General features: G+C 41.4%; 1 protein-coding gene across 4 annotated transcripts; it reads right to left on the bottom strand.

The window, feature by feature from the left end:
• Positions 1 to 2045: 2045 nt before the first annotated feature.
• Positions 2046 to 15175, bottom strand: NEK3 (NIMA related kinase 3). Of its 4 annotated transcripts, none has more exons than XM_081906397.1 (14): positions 15093 to 15175; positions 12456 to 12657; positions 11486 to 11579; positions 11224 to 11321; positions 10425 to 10508; positions 9128 to 9195; positions 8928 to 9014; positions 7788 to 7842; positions 6923 to 7123; positions 6385 to 6475; positions 5788 to 5928; positions 4924 to 5058; positions 3667 to 3787; positions 2046 to 2343 (listed from the first exon to the last, which is right to left on the bottom strand). In XM_081906397.1, the coding sequence occupies exons 2-14, from the start codon at positions 12570 to 12572 to the stop codon at positions 2271 to 2273; spliced, it is 1365 nt and encodes a 454-aa protein (XP_081762523.1). In that variant the 5' UTR covers positions 12573 to 12657; positions 15093 to 15175; the 3' UTR covers positions 2046 to 2270. The 4 variants fall into 4 exon arrangements, with proteins under 4 accessions (XP_081762523.1, XP_081762524.1, XP_081762525.1 ...); XM_081906398.1 differs by lacking the exon at positions 15093 to 15175 and adding an exon at positions 12879 to 12988; XM_081906399.1 differs by lacking the exon at positions 15093 to 15175 and having other exon boundaries at positions 11486 to 11593; positions 12456 to 12587.
• Positions 15176 to 15903: the final 728 nt, after the last annotated feature.

Raw genomic sequence — 15903 nt, 5'->3', positions numbered from 1 at the left:
AAAAAAAGGAAAACGTTGACAGCTATGCCATGGACCAGAGCATGCCTGGCACTCCTATCCATAGCTGTCAACCTTCCCTTTTTTGGTGTGAAATTCCCTTATTCCAGCACTCTTTCCCGCTGCTATCCTGGATTGTTGGATATCCCGTAGACTGTCTCTGGGACAGGCGAGGCTGCTGATCCCTTATTTTCGAGGCTGCTGATCCCTTATTTTCAAATCTGAAAGTTGACAGCTATGCTCCTGTCTTACACGGTCTCCCGGTTTGGTCAAACTCATGGTTGTAACTTCAAGAACACTGTCCAACCATCTCGTCCTCTGCCGTCCCCTTCTCCTTGTGCCCTCCATCTTTCCCAACATCAGGGTCTTTTCCAGGGAGTCTTCTCTTCTCATGAGGTGGCCAAAGTATTGGAGCCTCAGCTTCAGGATCTGTCCTTCCAGTGAGCACTCAGGGCTGATTTCCTTCAGAATGGATCGGTTTGATCTTCTTGCCGTCCATGGGACTCTCAAGAGTCTCCTCCAACACCAGAATTCAAAAGCACCAATTCTTCGGCAATCAGCCTTCTTTATGGTTCAGCTCTCACTTCCCTACATCACTACTGGGAAAACCATGGCTTTAACTATACAGTGGTACCTCTGGATACAAACGGGATCCGTTCTGGAACCCCGTTCTCACCCTGAAGCGAACGCAACTTGCGCCTGCGCATGTTGGGATTTGCCACTTCTGCACATGACGTCATTTTTACAGTCTGCATATGCGCAAGCGGTGAAACCCGAAAGTAACGTGTTCCGTTATTTACGGGTCGCCGCAGAGCACAACCCAAAAGCGCTCAACCTGAAGCAACTTCAACCCGAGGTATTACTGTATGGGCCTTTGTCGGCAAGGTGATGTCTCTTCTTTTTAAGATGCTGTCTAGGTTTGTCATCGCTTTTCTCCCAAGAAGCAGGCGTCTTTTAATTTGGTGACTGCTGTCACCATCTGCAGTGATCATGGAGCCCAAGAAAATTAAATCTCTCGTGGCAAGAATAAATACTGACACACACCCCTACTACACCTGTTGAGACAATATTGGCCGCTTCTATTGACTTCATGGGGGTGGGGGAATCGACGTTCCTTTAAACTGTGTGACACTTTCGACGTGTTAACTAGCCCTTTGAGACAATTCAAAGCACACTAGGGCAAGTAAAAAAGCATGAAGGGTCCAGCTCCTGAGAACCTAGCATGCTTGACATTCCCCAACTTTTGAGGGCACAATCTCCTCAGCATCGGATTTAGGGTGATAAGAACAGCTTCCCCGCACAGGGCGCCAAGCCAGGGGGGTGAATAACAACAAAAACACCAATAGCATCTATATGAATCAACTATGTTCCATTAAAAAAGCAACTGTACCAAAAGGAATTATTGTGAAAATAAGAAATATTTAGGGTGCGTGTGCAAATTATGTTCTTGCTTAGCATTCCAGTAAAGTTTTGGACATACAGGAACATGCCTTTTGGGATCTATAGGCATAACTTTCTTGAACAGACCAACAGGGCAAGCATATGCATGTGTGCTTTGAAGTAAGCCTCACTGAGGTTAGCTTAGGCACAGGTACATGTGAACAGAAAGGAGTTTGAAAGTAGTGTTTATCCTTCCATCGGTCTACTTCTCAAATAAATTTCAGTTCCAATGGGACCTCTCCGAAGAACTTAGTAAACAAAGGTGGTAGAGTGGATGGTGTTCAACTAAATTTTATGCAGAGTTGTTTCATTGAAAGCAGTGGACCTAACTTAGTCATGTTCCTTAATTATACTGGGTAAAACTTGGTTGAATACTACCCAGTGTTTTTGGCACCTTAAGAAATAAAATTTAAATGTACAGGGTTAACTCAGCTAGAAGGCTAAAATTGCCTTTACCAGCTTGTGCATTTGGATTACTATTTAGATTATTTATTACATTTATATAGGACCCTTTATCCAAAGATTTACAGTATAAAAACACAAAATATATAACACAGTAACAAAAAAACCCACTCCACCTTCATATAGGAAGTACACAAAACAACACCTTAGGAAGATGAATGTTCACATTTATTCTGAAAGTGCTATACTTCTCTACCACCCCAAAATACAAAAGCTTAGCCAGTACACTGGTGTCCAAAGAATTTAATCCAGAATCGCTGTAACTAGTATGCATATGCAGAACTTTTGAATTGTTGAGGAACATTTTTTGCATCGAGACATTTGGTTATCTGATGGTACCAGTTTCTTCACTTCCTCCATTATTCAATTATTTATTCTCTCTCCATTTTGGTCATCCTTTTTAATTCAAAAACCCAGTCTGGATCATCATCTGCTTCAAAATCCCTACAAAATGAAAGCGAAAGAGCCAAATTTTAACATAGTTTAAATAAAATAATTGGACTAAAGAAATGGAAGGGCCTCTACTTTACTGCAATGACCTCCAAAGAGTTAAAGGTGTCCACATAATATATTATACCCATAAAAGCAGTCCTGTAGATTCTAGCATTTTTCCAGAACAATTTGTTATGATGTCCAATCCATGTTATTTTTCTAACTATCCAAACTTAAGCTGTTTCAATTCAGTATAAATACCCTCTTGATGTTGATGGACTTCAAATCCTGCCAATCCCAGCCAACATAGACAGGGATCAGCCATGATGGAAGTTGTATTAACATTATGAGGAAGTATCCATCCTTGGTGTACACAGCACTTCTTTAATAAGGACTTGCTAGAGTTGGGTGGGGGTTTTTTGTTCCTCAATGCAGCGTTTTAGATTTTGGAAATTACTATGATGTCCTCCGGGGACCCAGGTGGCGCTATGGGTTAAACCACAGAGCCTAGGACTTGCCAATCAGAAGGTTGGCGGTTCGAATCCCTGCGACGGGGTGAGCTCCCGTTGCTTGGTCCCTGCTCCTGCCAACCTAGCAGTTCGAAAGCATGTCAAAGTGCAAGTAGATAAATAGGTACCGCTCCGGCGGGAAGGTAAATGGTGTTTCTGTGCGCTGCTCTGGTTCGCCAGAAGTGGCTTAGTCATGCTGGCCACATGACCCGGAAGCTGTACGCCGGCTCCCTCGGCCAATAAAGCGAGATGAGCGCCGCAACCCCAGAGTCGGCCATGACTGGACCTAATGGTCAGGGGTCCCTTTACCTTATGATGTCCTCCACTTAAATATTCCTGGTTCCTCCTTCACAAAACACTCATGTATCTCATATCAGCTTTATCATTCTGTTCTGAATATTCTTCAATATGTTTATAGACATAGAACATAACTTGCAAATGGCTGACACTTCTCTCCACCGTTGGCGTATTTGGATTCTAGAGACCACATGAACCAGTGGCCATGTAACAAACATAGATTTGCATAACCCATAGGCTTCCAATACTGGCAATTCATTCTAAAATATCCCCCAAATTCTAAAAGTGGCTGAACAAATGGAGAGGGTGACTGCAAGTAGAAGGCAGGATCTAAAGTTTCACATACAGAAACTCCTCAAGATGGTGCTTCTTAGCACTGCTGCAACTTCAAAAACAAGTGATGTTAGAAAATGATACAAAAGTATAGATAGCTGGGTTTTAGATAAGGAATGTTTCTTTTGGAGCTGTTGTTTCAAGATATGGAAAAAAACCTCCAAGAATAAAGCTTTCAAATTGTATTTGAACATACGTGTCCTCGTCATCTGATCTAGGTTCAAGTCTCTCTACATCCTCCATAATACTTTCACCATCTGGTTCATCAGATGTTTTGATATCTTCAGTAAGTGGTCCTCTCAGAAGGTCATCGGAACCTTTAACATGGGCAAAATGAAAACAGGAATTATCAGTCCTGTCCCTCCAATAATTAAACAGCTTCAGTATTAAGTTCAATATGAGAACAATGTATTTTACTCCATCATTACTTCATGTTTCCATTTCATTTCCTGTTTTGTTCCTGTAAAAGTCTATCTCATTAAGAGGTGAAAGCTTTTGTGTCAATGACAAAGAACTCCCTGTTGCTTTCCTCCTCTTTATAACCATTATCTGAGATTTTTTTGGGGGGGTTGTATCCAAAAGGTTGTCCCATATGTGCAAGGTTTTTTGCAATTAAACTTTCCCTCCCTCATCTCTTCTTGCACACCCCTTGCATACCTGCTCAGAGCCTAGGGCTTGCCGATCAGGTTGGCAGTTCGAATCCCCACGATGGGGTGAGCTCCCGTTGCTTGGTCCCAGCTCCTGCTAACCTAGCAATTCGAAAGCACGTCAAAGTGCAAGTAGATAAATAGGTACCACTCCGGCGGGAAGGTAAACGGCGTTTCCGTGCGCTGCTCTGCTTTCACCAGAAGTGGCTTAGTTATGCTGGCCACATGACCCAGAAGCTGTACACCGGCTCCCTCGGCCAGTAAAGCGAGATGAGCGCCGCAACCCCAGAGTCGTTTACGACTGGACTTAACGGTCAGGGGTCCCTTTACTTTTACCAGAGGGGGTAGAGGGAGGGAAAGTTCCTTACACAAGAAGTCTTTGTGTGAAATGGATAACTTTGATGGATACAACCCTTTATTTTTAAATATACACCGTTACATCCAGACCTATCCACCACTGGCACTAGGCTGATCTTGTCTAATTTTGCCTTGTAATTTTTTTAAAACTTAAGGCGAAGCCCCCTACACTGCGATTCTGAAGGGCCTAACCATCAGCTGGCTGTCAGGTACTTGGGAAGAGGCTGCAGAAGCGAATCTGACAGGTGGGCAGGGCATATAATGCCAGGTGAATTGACAAGTGGCTTGTCTAGCCCAACTGTTGAAGTTGAACTGTGGGAGTGGAAGAACAGACAGCAATCCAGTTCACCAGGCCTAAAAGGTTCCTTATCCTTGATCTATGGATTGGAGCCCTGACCAGCAATTTAACCCATATTGTGTATCACACCCCTGCTACCAGTATAGTTTACCTCCTTTGCAGATTGTGTATGTTTTAAAAGCTAAGCTAACGTCAGCATTGCGAAGAATATTCATCAAGGTTTCCGGAGGCTCCTTGGTCCACTGCTTTCGTGTGACATTTTCATCATATCTTCTTACATCACCACCTTTTCACACAAATAATAAGACATTACAATGTTGAGACAGTAACCCACACCAAGTCGCCAAAAAGAAAAGCAACAATTGAGAGCAGTGGTGGCCAGCCACCCGGGAAGAATGGCAGATGAAGGTGATGGACTATATGGAACTGGCGGAAATGACCGGCAGAATCCGAGACCAGGGAGAAGAGTCGGTGGAAGAAGATTGGAAGAAATTTAAAGACTACTTACATAAATACTGCAAAATTAGTGAATGTTAGAATGATGTCGGAATGAAGTGAAGTGGTTTTAGCAGCAACGTTATAAAGGAGTATGTAAAAATGGATTGTTATTAGGTGAGAATGCAAAGTTATAATATATCAAGGTAAAGGATTAAGATAAAAACAAGGAGGGAAAGGATTTGCTGAATTAACTAACTGAACTGGAATACAAAAAAAAGGAAGTGTGAGGAGGTCAGGGAAACAAGACAAGACATGAAAAGAAATGAAAGACAAGACATGAAAAGATTGATTTGTTTTTAACTGTTTTTTATTTTTCTGTACTTTGCATTTTTTCTTTTTCCCCCCTTCTTTTTCTTATTTTGTAACCTTTTTTGAAACTTTAATAAATATCTTTTTAAAAAAAGAGAGAGAGAGCAGTGGTGGCCAAATTTGGCCCTCCAGCTGTTTTGGGACTACAATTCCCATCATCCCTGACCACTGCAAACAACACAAACAAATATACTGAATCTTATCTTACTTGTATCCTCCTTGCTTGTAATACTGGAAGTAAGTAAAGATGCATTTCCCAGAATTTTGATGACACTACTGGATCTTCCCTTTTCCCACTGTTGTCTGTGAGGGTTTGGTAAACCAGCTTCCAGGGAGGCCTCACCCTTCCCTAATGAAATGTTTTATTAAAATCCATTAGGAGTGTTTACAGTTGTTCCCAGGTTTCAACCCCCACCACCAATATATTTCCTTAACACAGGATTACAGATATTGTATCATCTGACCCAAGTTATAGTGTCTATTTTTTTATTTGGAATTTTTTTAAAAACACACATCAAAATACTTTAAATTCAGTCTTCCCTCCGGCATATTTCTTGTATTTGGCACTGTTGGCAATAGCATTCACAAAAATCTCAGCACAATTCTTTGCATGTCTACTCAAAAGTAAGACCCAATCAGTTCAATGGAACTTATTCCCAGGGAAGTTATGTATAGGATTGTAGTCTCAGAGAAGTAATTCATAACCACTAATGTAAGTAAGCCCCATGATAACCATGTCAGAACTTGGCTCAAATGTCAGTTAATAGATGACTTTAGAACTTCATGGTTGTTTATGTATCCTCACCTGCTTTCTCCAATCCCATTTCACAGAAACCCTTGGCAATGGCTTCTGATTCTGAATCGCAACTCTTGCTCCTTGCATGTTTCGCTTGCTCCTTTAAAGGGTTGAAGAACAGTATTCATAATGGAACAAAATGCACACTAGTACGTATCTTTATTTTGCTATCTTAAGTGAACAAATATCTTAGCATACTTGTGAACAACTGCTCCACAATTATATTTCATGCTATGAAAGAGAATCCTAGTTTCTGGCAAGAGGTCCAAACTCCTTGGTGTAATTAACTTAAAAATAAAGGAAAATATGGCATATGTCACAGTGATCATTCAAAAAGCAGAACCCAAAGATAATCACATGGGAACAAGGTCAATCCTTCACTTATCTGGTAAATGCATTCAAATAAAAAAATTCCATATTTCCATACACACATATGTGTGTGTGTGAATGATGTAATTAAATAATAATCTCACTGAAACCATAATATGAAAAGATCATTTTCTGTCTACAAAAACGTATGCTCAGTTTTCTTAAGTCAAAATAGTACCTCCGCTGAAGCAAGATTTCTAATACACTTTGCCAGACAGCTTCTTGCAAGAATCGTGGTAGCTGATGGACGGTTCTTGGGATTCTTTTTAAACATTTGTTTTATCAAATACTGAAGTTCATAAGTGTAATGAGGTGGAAGTGGGTTGTAGTATCCTTTACATATCTTAAGGATAAGATGTTTCCAGCTATTGGCCTGAAACTAAATTGAACAGATATGTGGGGGAAAGCAAATGGTTTTACTTGCATTAAATATTTACTAAAATGCCTCCTAGATCTAGCTGCTGTATACAAATTAATCATTATCTTCATACAAAGGCATGCCAAAGACCTAGCGCTACATTCTACATAAACTGACCAGTCTACAAATCTTCAGAAATATCATTCTTTGAGTCTGCTGCTAGGGGAGCTGTGCACTGTATTATGGAACAGCAATAAATATCATTTCTTTTTGATTTTTTGGCATTAATACCGGCCCCAAGACTGGCATTCCAGCACCCTCACCCCATCACAGCAGTGAGAGCACTCAGCAGACCTGAGTACAAGACTATTACTTACAGCATGACAGCAATCCTAAAAACACATCTTGTGGGTATGCTGTATTGACCACAATCTGAGTACATACAGATAGGTTTGCACTGTAAATGCTTACCCTTTCCAAACGAAAACTCTATTCCCCCCCCCGAAAACTCTATTTGCAGCATATCATAAACAGTCCCTACAATATTAATGGCATGCATGCCATTACATCAAGCCACAAAAGTATTTGTGAAGATTTAAGGGAAGGGTCAATTTTCACATTGCATTTTTAGAAACTGGCCTTGGATCAGTTCCTGGAAGTGATAAACATAAGGAAGGGTACTTACTGGATGTTTAAGAGTGCACAGCTCATATAGAATGCATCCCAGCGACCATATATCACTGGAAAGACAGGTTTGAAGAGTGATATTTACGTATAAGCTAAACAAGCTATAGCTTAGGGCCCCACTCTCTTGCCCCCCCAAAAAAACCTAAAGAAAAAAACCTGGACGTACATTTCCAAAATATAAGATAAAAAACAAATAATAAAACCTACATACAGCAACAGTGTTTTGTATAGACTCCTATGATGTAAGTCATGGGTCCCGCCTGCTAGCCTGCTCCCTAAAATATCACTGGTTTGCTCATTTCTATATATAGGGTGCCTACATTCTGCATGGACTTTTCAACAATTACTCTGATAAAATACATATTTTGTCATGTGCAAATGGCTTTAGATACCTATTAGGTCCATAAATTACCATATAGCATATATTCAGCACAAAAAACAGCGACAATTGGTTGTTGACAAAGGACAGCTGGACACATAAAGGGCCCCATTACCTTCAGTAGCTTAGAGCCTCATCAAACCTAAATATGGCCCTGCAGGTAGGCCAGGCCACTTACCTGTCAATCAAATGATGTCACAATGACGTCAGTTGACCCATTCTTCGGCTACAAGGAAGCCTGAACTCAACAAGGTGTTTCCCCAGCTGAACCAAGTGAGACCAATCAGCTGATCAGTGGTGGCTTTAAGCCCCATTTGAATCAGGTTCATACTGCAACTTGAGTGTGGCCAATCAGCTGATTGGTGCTCCAACTGGGAGCTCCTAATAGGAACCAGTTCCAGCAGGGCTTGAATACGAACCCTGCTTGCCCAACAATTTTAAGGCCTCCAACCGTTCCTTTGCATCTGCATCTTTACCTTTTCCACACTTGGCATCATAGCTATCATTGCTACGTTAGCCAAGATTTATGACAATCCAATGGGAACCTCAACATTGCAATTATATACCTGTCTGTGACTATGCATAGTTGTTGTGAAATATATTGTAACTTCAATTCCCTTAGTCGGTAGCAACTCACAGGACTTCAGAAGAATCAGAGGAATGGCTCTAGGCTATACATAAATTGATTTTTGCATTGTTTATCTAGTATTAAACCCAATATTAAAGTAAGTGCTGCTAGAGATTCTGATTAATTCTTACCTTTTATTGTTGTAGGGTGTGTTTTCCCAAATTTCTGGAGGCACATAATAAGGGGTTCCCACATAGGAACAAGCATACGCCTCTGGGCTGCTCAAAAAAAAGAACCAAACACGAGTAATATTAGGAAGAGACTAACATTTCTACAACAGATAGCAACTAATTTTCAAAAATCCCCCAGCCTCAGTATGATATGGACTTGCCTGGAAAGAAGAAGTGCAGACCCAAAATCTCCCAGTTTTACTTTCCCATTTTGTGTGAGGAATATGTTCTGCATTACGAAATAGGAAAGAGAGTCCATTTACAGAGAGAGAGAGAGAGAGAGAGAGAGAGAGAGAGAGAGAGAGAGAGAAAGGGAGAAACTTATCACTCTCTATGTCAGTGTCTATATTATTAAATCAGAAGTCAATCAGCACTCTGCTGTAAGGTTAGTTGGGATTCTACGCTCCCTGACGAGCAAAAGCCAAATGAACACCAACAGAATTAGAAAAAAGCTGACACAGAATTAGCTGTTTTAAAAAGTTAAAGGGACCCCTGACCATTAGGTCCAGTTGTGGCCGACTCTGGGGTTGCGGCGCTCATCTCGCTTTATTGGCCGAGGGAGCCGGCGTACAGCTTCCGGGTCATGTGGCCAGCATGACTAAGCTGCTTCTGGCGAACCAGAGCAGCGCACAGAAACATGTTTACCTTCCCGCCAGAGCGGTACCTATTTATCTACTTGCACTTTGACGTGCTTTCAAACTGTTAGGTTGGCAGGAGCAGGGACCAAGCAACAGGAGCTCACCCCGTCACGGGGATTTGAACTGCCGACCTTCTGATCGGCAAGTCCTAGGCTCTGTGGTTTAACCCACAGTGCCACCATAAATACCACACATATTAAATGTTTTCATCCATTTTGTAGACCCCATGTAGGATTGCAATGGAAGCTTCTCTCCCAGGGCTAACAACAGCTTGGAGGAGGATGTACGTGGGGTTAAGTCATCTGTCTAATTAAATCAGGTACACATCTGCAGCAGCACCCTACTTCACAGAATAATATTCCCAATAAAATGGAATCCATAACATGGCCCCCATTTGGCCAAATGCCGTGGGATAGACCCTTCTTAATGAAGAAAGGCAAGATGTAAGTATTTATAAGCCGACAAGTAAAGAAATACAAACCCACCGAATTTTATGAAAGACCTAGCCTTAGGATTTTTGTATTTCTAAGTACGAAAGGACTGGTGGTAATTTTATAATAACAGTTATTCCCCCAGTAACTCATACATCTGTTTAGCTTGGCTATTTCATTTAACATGCTGCTATAATTTTCTGCCTTATACACATCATGGCAGTATTTTGCTTGGTATCTGGTGACCAATACCCATTATTTGTTGTTTGTGTTGTTTCATGTTATTATTAATTTTATATATATATATATATATATATATATATATATATATATATATATATATATATATATATAATATTAAAAACCATCATTAAATGGGGTCCACTTACCTTTGACTTGATGTCTCTGTGCAAGACACGTTTGTCATGAATGTATTTCAGACCCAGGCATATCTGTGCAAACCAATTAAGTATCTGTGGGGACAGGAGAAAATAATAATAATAATAATAATAATAATAATAATAATAATAATAATAATAATTTATTTGTACCCCGCCCATCTGGCTGGGTTTCCCCAGCCACTCTGGGCAGCTTCCACAGAGACCAAAAATACACTAAAATGTAAAAACAAAACACAAACTATACACACAAAACACAAACTATACACATGGGCTTGTATTCTACTTGTATATGGCACATGGGCTTATATTCTACTTGTATAATCGTGAATAAGACAAAGGAAACTAGAGGACAAACACTGTAACAAGGACTATAGAAGCTGGGCAAGAAAAATTCTTGCTTATTTTATTTCTCTGTTCTAAAACTATGCATCTCATTCTGTGATTATTATCTCCAGTTATACTTTTAAAAATATTCACTTCTCTTTTGGCATATGGAATAACATCTACCATGGAAAAGCAGCATATTAAGTTTAACTAACCAACTAACTAGATCAGCAATGGCGAACCTGTTTGGCAAGCCTGTTGCAAGTATGAGAGAATGCCGCACTAATGCACCTACAGTCAGTATGCATCCTCTTTATGTGTTTTTTGATCCAGGCGGAACTGTAGATTTAATTCCAATTCTATGCCAGGGGGCAGAAGCTCATTGGAAGCCTAAAGCAGGCCAGAAAATGAATATATCCAAAAGGTGCTCGGTTATAACCTGATGTATTTATTGTATTCTTACCGTATCTTCAGGAAACAACTTTCCTTTCTGAAGTTTAATCTTTTGCATTAGATCTCCATCGTCACAATATTCCATCACTATGTAAAGATGTCCATCAGCTAATGTACAGAGAATTTCAGATTTATTAGTAGAGATACTATTATGCAAAATATATTACTATTATGCTATTTTTTAAGGCTGCACCAATAGGACAGGTACAAAGCAAGCTCTGCTTCTGCAAAATTAATAATACAAAAAACTGTTTTTAAACATCCATATTTACCTTCAAACGACTCCAAATAGGCGACAATATTTGGATGCTTCATTTTAGCTAATAAAATAGATTCGTTCCAGGACTTCTCTGCACCAAAGACAGACTACAAATATATTGCTAGTTAGTAAATAAAAATATACTGTATAGTTATTGCAATAATATGGAACAAATTAAGATATCTAGAAAACATTTACCAGACTTCAATTTGTTTTAATCTTTAATCATAGGCCAGCACTGCTGAGCTCTCTGACCATGGAAATATTTCCAATTAGAGATCTGTAACAGCCTCAACCCAAGTGGTTATTGTAGAAGATGTAACAGTCAAGTTAAGTCTGCCGTTTTATGACTGGGGTAAGAGACTTAAAGAGCTATTGTGTACCATATATATTCCAGCTCGGTGGAAATGGGTACAATTGAAATAATATAATAATTTAGATTAAAATAGTTTTAAAAGTGTAGAAATGTAGTTACAATACGCACTAATTTAATGGGCAAGCAACTTAAAGGCAAAATATATAATCTACAATACAGTCCAATAACCCAAAAGCCTTCCACAAAAATAAAGGTTCTGCTGATCTTTGAATTGTGGCCCCAATCCAGCTAAAATTAGTCATAACTGAAACAACAGCACAACTAACTTGAAACAAATGGCACATTAATGAGATAAGACTAATAAGACTGTAATCCTGGTTGAGACTGTGCTGTTAGTATTTACCGAATCGCAGCCATAACCACGGCTAACTATAGCTGGATCAGTATGTTAAATATAGTGCAGACGGTTTAAGTTAAATACAATTTTGTATTTTCTAAGAACTTTCTAGGCCTGTAGGGATATGATATTGGGGTTTTCCTCACTTCCAGAGACAGAATGTTACCTATCTGGCATGTGGAAAATCCAGTTAAGATGTCCCTTGTTTTGACCTCTTTAGCACAAGCTAAGAATATTTTTGGGTTCTGATAGCATTTGGATGAAAGTTACCTTAGGAAGCCTTATTTCCTTCATTGCATATTTCTGATTTTTGTTTTTATGACAGACCAAAAGAACTCTCCCAAATGATCCTTCTCCAAGTATCGCCAGCACGCTGTATTTCTCCATGGTTACCAAATTGCTCTACTATTTGCAGGCGTCTCTACAGATCTTTGACAGATTGCACTTTCCCCTTCCTCTTCAGAACGCTCTCCTTGAAAGCAATAAAATAGTAAACATATTAGACTTGGGTTCCGTTATGAAACTAGTTGATTCCTCCTGATGTTGAAACCCTACTCACTCACCAACTTCCATGTTAAATATTAATATTATTATTATTAATAATAATACCTTTGTGAATATTAAATACATTAAAATATGTATACAAGCAACTCCACATTTACATGCATTCAAGGCACGCACAACCATGCTCACCTGCATTGCCGTGAACCCAGAAGTGGCATGAAAAGGGCCAAAAATGGCCACAAAAGAGTACGGAAACGGCAAAAATGGAGTGAAAATAGTGCCTAGCAATCCCAGGAGCCCTTGCACAAACCTTTGAGGCCGGTGGAGAGCGGGAGTTTGAGCAAGGAAGTCTGCAGACAGCAATTGTGCTGTTTGCACGCTTTTTCAATGGTGTTCCAAATAGACGTGATTTCACTTAAACGTGCAATGCCTCGGAACATAACCCCTGCGTAAATGGAGAGTTGCCGCTTGTTTAGTCGTTTATTCGTGTCTGACTCTTCGTGACCCTCTGGACCAGAGCATGTCAGGCACTCCTGTCTTTCACTGCCTCCAGCAGTTTGGTCAAACTCATGCTGGTAGCTTCGAGAACACTGTCCAACCATCTCGTCCTCTGTCGTCCCCTTCTCCTTGTGCCCTTCATCTTTCCCAACATCAGGGTCTTTTCCAGGGAGTCTTCTCTTCTCATGAGGTGGCCAAAGTATTGGAGCCTCAGCTTCAGGATCTGTCCTTCCAGTGAGCACTCAGGGCTGATTTCCTTCAGAATGGATGCGTTTGATGTTCTTGCAGTCCATGGGACTCTCAAGAGTCTCCTCCAGCACCATAATTCAAAAGCATCAATTCTTCAGCGATCAGCCTTCTTTCTGGTCCAGCTCTCACTTCCATGAATCACTACTGGGAAAACCATAGCTTTGACTATACAACCAATCTTGGCTGTAGGAACCTGTGATTTAGATACTTTTTCACTCTGCCTAATGAAATGTGTTGCATTATCTATTTGTATACTGACAATAACGGATTCAGCTAAAAGCTGGCAATAGGAGCTATTCTGGATGAACTCTACAATTCTACGATTCTATGATCCTTTCACAACTTTGAATGTGTTTAAAAGCGAAGGTTGATTCCTTTTATTTTACATGATCTACACACAGGAAAGTAAGGGGTGTGTGAGCACTTTTTCCTGCCAGAGGCAGTTCCCTAGCAAGCACTGGTCAGCCTGACTGAATTAGGATTGTAATGGACGGGCACTTTCTACTTTAGTATCTCAAAAAAACATTTCTTCACCTTACATGGAACCTTAAATGAGCAATCAAACAAAAATAAAATTGAAAGCGACTCTTGTTGAAGCTTACTCGGGAGTCAAGTTACACGTCAAAACTCCTTGAAAGGGTTTGCACAGAACCAAGAAGAGGGGTGGGTGGCAAAAAGCCTCAGAGAGACAAAATAAATAAATAAATTCATTTTAAAAGGAAACCGGAGGGTCTTGACCGATCTTACGGAAATCTTTTAATGATCCTGTGAACAAAAAATCCAATTCAAAACCCAAGCTCAGATAGACAACTGCTGCACATGGAAGCTCTACTTTTAACAACAACAATAATAAAAATAAGAATTTGATTTATACGCTGCCCTCCCCAGCCAAGACCGGGCTTTTACTGAAAGGGGTGCTCATTTTCCCTTTGATCATACAGTCACCATAATTCTTAGGATTCCTTTGTGTTTAAATAATATATCGCCTACTGTTTATGCCCTTTACGAATAAATATATTGAGCTGTGTGTGTGTTTGCATGTATGTATGTATGTACACGTACGATAACATGCATTATGTGTGTGTGTGTGCCAAACTGGGTCTTTGATCGGGTGACAAAAAGCCTAGTTTCATCCCTGAAAATATGTATGAATATTTTAAACTATTTTTTTTTTAAAGATCACAAGTTTTGTCCCATATATTAGATTTCCGAAGGAAAAGAATGTACAGTGTATGTGGGGATTGGAGAAAGGGGACTATTTGGGTGGAAGGGCTTGTCGCCGGCCTTGGGCGCCTCCCGTGTAAAAACAACGTTCCGCGTGTCCGTCTGTTCGGACGTTGCGCACAAGACACGACTCGGGTGTTGGTTTTTTTAAAAAAAAAATATTCTCACAGCTCTCCGGATCTCATGCAACGGCTTTGTTGCTGTGCTGGCCTGAGTTTGGCCCACGTCCTGTCCCGCTTTGGGGAGGGAGAAAAGCAAGGAGCGGCGCGGACAAAGGAGGAGCAACGCCGAGCGCGCCTCTTCCCTCATCCCGTTTATGAGGAGACGCTGCGCTCCCCGCGCTTCTTCCTCGGGCCAAATGTGGGTCTTTGCAACCGGAGGCGTTGCAACGAGGCTCCTCGCGCCCACGACCCCGCCAGCGCCTTCACCTACCGGGACTCCGCAAGCCCGCCCGGCTTGGTCTGCGGAGAGGAGAAAGGTCCCGTCCCGCCTACCCTCCACCGGCAGGGCGCGGCTCCGCTCGGCCAAAGGGCAGGGCGGGCGGAGCTTTTCCTTTCCCCCCCCAGGCGCAGCATCCCTAGGCAGTGCCGGATTTCTTGTTGTTTAGTCCACTGTTTCCCAACGTTGGGTCTTCAGCTCTTTTTGGACGACTACAACTCCCATCATCCCTAGCTAGCAAGACCAGTGGTCAGGGATGATGGGAATTGTAGTCCAAAAGCAGTTGCAGACCCAAGGTTGGGAAACACTGTAGAGACTCTTCGTGACCCCCTGGACCAGAGCACGCCAGGCACTCCTGTCTTCCCCTGCCTCCCGCAGTTTGGTCAAACTTATGCTGGTAGCTTCGACAACACTGTCCATCCATCCCGTCCTCTGTCGTCCCCTTCTCCTTGTGCCCTCCATCTTTCCCAACATCAGGGTCTTTTCCAGGGAGTCTTCTCTTCTCATGAGGTGGCCAAAGTATTAGAGCCTCAGCTTCAGGATCTGTCCTTCCAGTGAGCACTCAGGGATGATTTCCTTAAGAATGGATAGGTTTGATCTTCTTGCAGTCCGTGGGTCTCCCCCAGCACCATAATGCAAAGCTAAACAAGCTGTCCCCTTCATGGATCACTGCCTTGCCGTGGCAAAGGAGCTTGAATAACTCACTGCAGATCAGTGGCGTAGCGTGGGTTGTCAGCATACGGGGCAAGGCAAGTAATTTGCGCCCCCTTACCCGTGGATTTTAGCACTCGAGTGCGAGCGCGCC

Source organism: Podarcis melisellensis (assembly GCF_964234715.1).
Source record: "Podarcis melisellensis genome assembly, chromosome: 3".
NCBI classification, from domain to species: Eukaryota; Metazoa; Chordata; class Lepidosauria; order Squamata; family Lacertidae; genus Podarcis; species Podarcis melisellensis.
Note: the sequence above shows the minus strand (reverse complement) of the source record. Positions and strands in the feature narration are given on the sequence as shown.